General features: G+C 34.2%; 1 protein-coding gene across 6 annotated transcripts; it reads right to left on the bottom strand.

Annotated features, from left to right (window-relative positions):
- Positions 1-244: 244 nt before the first annotated feature.
- On the bottom strand, positions 245-4,797 carry LOC131632140 (FAD-dependent monooxygenase sdgC-like). Of its 6 annotated transcripts, none has more exons than XM_058902914.1 (6): positions 4,321-4,797; positions 3,790-3,999; positions 3,149-3,400; positions 2,307-2,614; positions 740-2,102; positions 245-563 (listed from the first exon to the last, which is right to left on the bottom strand). In XM_058902914.1, exons 1-5 carry the CDS (start codon positions 4,366-4,368, stop codon positions 1,886-1,888), a joined length of 1,035 nt encoding a protein of 344 aa, XP_058758897.1. In that variant the 5' UTR covers positions 4,369-4,797; the 3' UTR covers positions 245-563; positions 740-1,885. The 6 variants fall into 6 exon arrangements, with proteins under 6 accessions (XP_058758897.1, XP_058758898.1, XP_058758901.1 ...); XM_058902915.1 differs by adding an exon at positions 4,178-4,207 and having other exon boundaries at positions 3,149-4,088; positions 4,321-4,796; XM_058902918.1 differs by adding an exon at positions 4,178-4,203 and having other exon boundaries at positions 3,149-4,088; positions 4,321-4,796.
- Positions 4,798-5,615: the final 818 nt, after the last annotated feature.

The following is a 5,615-nucleotide window of genomic DNA, read 5'->3' as shown; positions in this document are numbered from 1 at the left end:
CTATTTAAAACCGTTATTATATGTTATGCTTTCTAAACCATTTATCTTGCCACGGTTTATTTTTGTATCATTACATAAATGTCATTATATATATATATATATATATATATATATATATATATATATATATATATATATATATATATATATATATATATATATATATATATATATATATATATATATATATATATATATATATATATAATTAACAATAATATTGATGATTAGAATCTAATTAATTACAAGAAAATTAACATTAAGGCCAAATGTAAGTTTTTTTTAGTGCCAATTCCAATTCCATTCATTCATAGCTGCTGCACATACATGATTCAATTCATTTAGAGTATTCGACTCATTCTAAGTCCATTATTAGCAGAAAACAATGAAACAGGCATATACATTCAGATTTTCAAACACAGTCTGAATTCATAATTATTTCACAATAGATCATGGTAGCCCTGCACTTGTTCATCCATGATAACCATACAATTTCAGAAAACAATTTGGAGCATAGGAGCATGTACATATGTTGATTCAATTTGGAGGTCTTCTTAAAAACCCTGCAGGAGCATGTACATATGTTAATGAATATTAGTATTGAATTGAAGTTAATGTAAAATCACCTATACACAAACAGGAAAGCGATAACTCTGAAGTTAATACGAAATAATAAAAGCTACTTAGTTAGAATTAAAATGATACCACTAAATTTCCAGGTCATAAAATAATTCATTACCTTCTGCCAATTGTCATTACAACAATTAAAACAGTCGGACAAACAACACTTTCGGGAGTCTTCATCTTTCTTAATTTTAGGTAGATGCTTCACCATCACATATTCCTCCTTCAGCTTAGAGCCATATTCTCTTCATCTTTGCATCTCCTCCCTTATGTCTTTCAAATACACAAACAATCAAATATTTTCATCTAGCAAATATGTCTTTCTCTTTCTTAATTTCATCAAATTCATGATTAATGAAATTCAGTAGATGATAATGAATTGCAACATCTGATGTATCTATTAACCAAACTTAATACTTCATTAACCATATGTAAGAATGACATCAGCCAATTAAATTGCTGTCAAAGTTAAGCATCCCAAGGTGATGGTCAAGTAACATATTTGTTTTAAAAATACTATCTAATCCATGGGATACTGACTAGTGATGCCAAATCTAAATCTGCAAGAATAAAATTCATTCTATCCCCTCCTATAAGCACAATGAAACTGCAATGTTATGAATGAAAGCATGAAATATTCATTCAATTTATATAAATATATCCTCATCAGCCATCCTTATTTTTACTAGCATATATCAAAGCAATCTGATTGCATGATTTAACAGACATTAGGGGTGTGGCCACTGAAAAAGGTTAATAAATTGCAACAGTTTAATGGAAAAGAAAAATAGAAAGTCAAACAAGTAATCACAAATAAAGAAATACACTAATGCAGGCCAACAAGAAATTAGAATTAAGAGTATGACATTGAAGCATGGTTTAAGACTTTAAGTGCAGCACTTAGATGATATATGTCATAAAAAGTACTTTATTCAATATTAACTTGTTTGCGGTTTATATTAACGCATGGTGAATGATTCAAAAAAGTACTTAAACCTATTATGATGTTTCCATTTAATAACAAGTTATCACCATTCTATTACTTGAATAAGAATGTTTTCTTGGAGGGCACAATTAAAATCTTCAATTAGGACCTAAAGGAAAAGATAAACACTAAATGCAATTAATGTTGCTCAAATTAACGGACAAAATTTGATGTCTTATTTTCGGGTCAGTGTGCAAACAATTGCATTCAACACTAGCTAATCTGACAGTATTTTTCGGACACTTTTCTAACTTTTTCGACAGTGTCGTACGGGTGTCATACCCTTACTTCGGGCTCAGGCTGATTCACATACCAAATCCAATTGAGCTTTTTGTTCAGAAGTTCATACAACACACTGTGTGTACCTGAGGCCAAATCAAAGTACAAGCATTTTCCTAATTCAGGGTATGCCTTTCTGATACCTGTGATGGTTTCTAAATTCTCAATTTCGGAAAAATCAAGAACACCTCTCCAAGCACAATAGCCTGAATATCTGCAAAAGAAGAGATTAGTTTCGATGAACTGTCGGCGTAAAAAATTTTACATTGTCAAAACATTGCAAACTTTGTATAACTTTTATGTTGGATAAAGTCAAGTATTTATAGCGATCCAAAGATTATGATTGAGTAATCTTTACACTCCCAGTGCATATCAATTAAGTTGAACTCACAGCCATTCTGAGATACAATTTACAAACCTTAGTTCAAAATCGGGGAGATATTTTTGGCGGATTAAAGAGAGACAACCATCTGCTGCAACAAGCAATTCTCCAACAATCTCAACGATCTCTCCGGTTTGAAGAACTTTAGCCTTTATTATAACAGAAGTCCCTTTTTCATTTGCAACATGGAAAGAGAGAAGAAGATGACCCCATAAAAATACTTGTGGTGGAAGTGCATTATAAAGAACACCATGAAGATCAGCCCAATGTGATGCTCTAAAGTTGAAATTTTCATCTCTTGTTAATGTCCAATTCACCTTCTTCTCACTATCAGTTACTTGGTTCTGTCAAGATAAATAAAAATAGTTACAAAAACACTTCAATTCTTTCTTTTTTTTTCATGAAAAACAATACATTTATACTCAAAGGGTTCATACTAGTTCAACTATACATCAGTAATAAAATATAATTTCTGGATTAGAGACGGAAACCACACACAACTCTGGCACAAACACGTCGACACTGGTATGCGGGACACCACCGACACACGTCGGACATCTGACTCATTAGACAGACGTATGATCAAACAACTGAAGACAGAGATCTCTCATTAGACAAAATCACACGATCCAATCCATAACGGTTCATATAAAAAAAACACAACACATAATCATCAATTGGTTGGTACATAATCAGAATTAGCCACAATAATATTCACAACAATACATAATAATTAATCATATCAATCATCATAATTGATTAATTAAATTAACTAACATAACAATATGTATAGTGCAGTATCATATCATTTCAATGCATCCATAAAATCATCATTAGAATTTATAGAAAATGAAGACAATGTAAATATAATTATTGACCTGATCAATAGTTAGTGGAAAAGTGGTATTATGTAAGAATTGTTGAGGTTGTGAAATCCAAGATTGAATGATTTGTTGAGAGACAGGGTTGAGTCCAAGACCTGCACCAGTGGGACTTCCAGATGGAGGTAAGGTGGTTTTTTCAAGGACAAGAACATCCCAACCAGTTAAGATCAGGGCATGTGCGATTGATATTCCTCCTATACTCCCTCCCACAATCACTGCCTTTGGTTTTCTTCCTTCCCCAACCATCTTCTCTTTAATTCAGACACATAGTAATTATTACATGTAATACATATAGTTATATATGTGATATATATAGAGACAACTCAACAATAATAAATCATCAAAAATATATTTTACATATTAGGACCTAAAGTCAAATAATAAATCGTCAAAATATATTAATCAACTTGTTTTGTCAGGCCTGTGAAAGCTTTACAGGTGAAATAGGATAAAATGCACAAACTTAATGTTCAAACAACAGATACACCCTAATGTTCAAACAAATACTCTGTCTTCCATCAATTGGTAAAGGTGCCAAAATCTGTTAATTCCTTTAATTAACACACCATTAAGAAACATTAGACTAAAATTAACACATGTAATTAATTTAAAGAAGTAAAAGCACATGCACATACAGGAACATGAGAGTCTCTGGCACTACGTTTGGCATCAGTGGCGGAGAAGACGGTGTAGACAAGAACAAAGGTACCGATAATCTCAGCACCAAGTCCATATCCTTTTGTGTACCCAGGAGCAACAAAGTTAGCATCACCGTTTTTTTCTCTGAAGAATTTTTCCCCCTCAAAACCCTTAACCACACCAGCGCCGCAGATAGCACTAAGAACCTACATAACGATGTAGAACACTGCTCTTGTTAGAGACAATTTCCTCGCCAAGAACAAACCGAATGTCACTGCTGGGTTTATGTGACCCCCTGCAACCACAACATCACAAATTAATACCATAAAAAAACATAACAATCATGTTAGATCTAACTAGTACTAAACTGAAGAGAGTGTATACCAGAGATTCCGGCGGTGCAGTTAACTCTGGCTAAAGAATATAGGTCACCAAGAAGACAGAAGAATATAGTGAACAGAGGGAGAAAGACAAAGAGAAAAGTTCACAGACAGAACCAGAAAGACGAAGAACAAGAAATATCTCACCAAGTGGTAAAAATTGCAAATCGCGAGTTCTTCCTTCTCTTCTCTCATTTGTTTTTTTCTTCTTCATCATCAATTTCTGCCATTGAATCGTGTTTTCAAGATTAGGGTTTCGTTTTCCCCTTTCATGTTTTCCTTCAGATTCTGAAATCAACACATACTAATCGATTAATCACAAAACAAACAAGCGATTAAAATAAATCAAACATAGATAATCGAAGAAATGGTAGGATCGTAGAAGAAGTCAAGGAAATCGCAAGGTCACGGTGGCTCCGCCACCACCACCCCAAACACATCGCTCTTTCACGGCCACAGAGAAGAGAGGAGAGGACGAATCACAAGAAGTTATAAGATAAATCGCGTTCAGAGAAGAAAGAACTACAGATATGAGCGGCGGTGCGATGAGATAGAGGAGAAGAAAGTCGTTTGAGAGAAAGGAAATGGGAAGAAGAAGTTGTCTGAAGAATGTATTGGCTTTTTTTATTCTTTTTCTTTTTTTAATCTAAAAAAAATTAGAAAAGAAATTAATTAACTGAGAGGGAAAAAAAAAGGGGGGGGATTTTGGCGGTATTTTTTTTTTTGGTATAGGCCACAGTTTGAAGTTAAAATTATAATGTCGCGGTTTTTCTTTGTGGCTTTAAATAACTACAGTTTTTTAACCGTGGCTTATGAAGAAAAAGGCCACAGTTTCACACTCCGGATTCAATATTCTATAACATACGTCTACGCTTTGATAACCATGGCCAAATCATATATGTGGCCACAGTTTCTGAGCTGTGGACAATTTTAGCGTGGCCGTAGGCCAAATTTCTAGTAGTGCATCAACTATATATCCCAATATGTTATTAACAGCAGAATAACAACCACCTTCCGCAGGAGACTATATTCGACAAACGATACACAACGCTAGACAGCTGCCTTGCCAAACTCGCCACTGGTGTGATAAAGAGCGACGCCTGAATCTTTGAACATCTCACACCTTTACAGAAACCACACCAACTCCACACCCGCCCAGATTCTCAATCACCAAGGATGCCGAAACACGCCTTGGGATTCTTGCACCACGCTACTATATCATCAGCTATATAGTTAGATTTTAATCTAAGCCATCTCCATGCCAGAATCTTCGCCTCTTCTGCCACCTTTTCTATTTGAATTTCCTCGTTCCGGAACACTTTATTATTCCTGTATCTCCAAATACACCACACACAAGCAGCCCATATAACCCTCAATTTCAATGCTGACATTCTTTGTGAACCAAGCAGACCTTCAACCTGTTCAAAGTGTTTCCATCCCTC

The sequence above is a fragment of the Vicia villosa genome, unplaced genomic scaffold (assembly GCF_029867415.1).
Source record: "Vicia villosa cultivar HV-30 ecotype Madison, WI unplaced genomic scaffold, Vvil1.0 ctg.000910F_1_1, whole genome shotgun sequence".
In the NCBI taxonomy this organism is placed as follows: domain Eukaryota; kingdom Viridiplantae; phylum Streptophyta; class Magnoliopsida; order Fabales; family Fabaceae; genus Vicia; species Vicia villosa.
This window is presented reverse-complemented; position numbering and strand designations above follow the sequence as displayed.

Bases quoted from the DNA above. Each gene is read 5' to 3' on its own strand.
- LOC131632140 (XM_058902914.1), bottom strand. From the start codon at position 4,368: ATGAGAGAAGAGAAGGAAGAACTCGCGATTTGCAATTTTTACCACTTG. The intron at 4,000-4,320 runs GTGAGATATTTC...ATCGTTATGTAG, and splicing joins TTTGCAATTTTTACCACTTG to GTTCTTAGTGCTATCTGCGG. The intron at 3,401-3,789 runs GTATGTGCATGT...ATTAAAGAGAAG, and splicing joins CCAGAGACTCTCATGTTCCT to ATGGTTGGGGAAGGAAGAAA.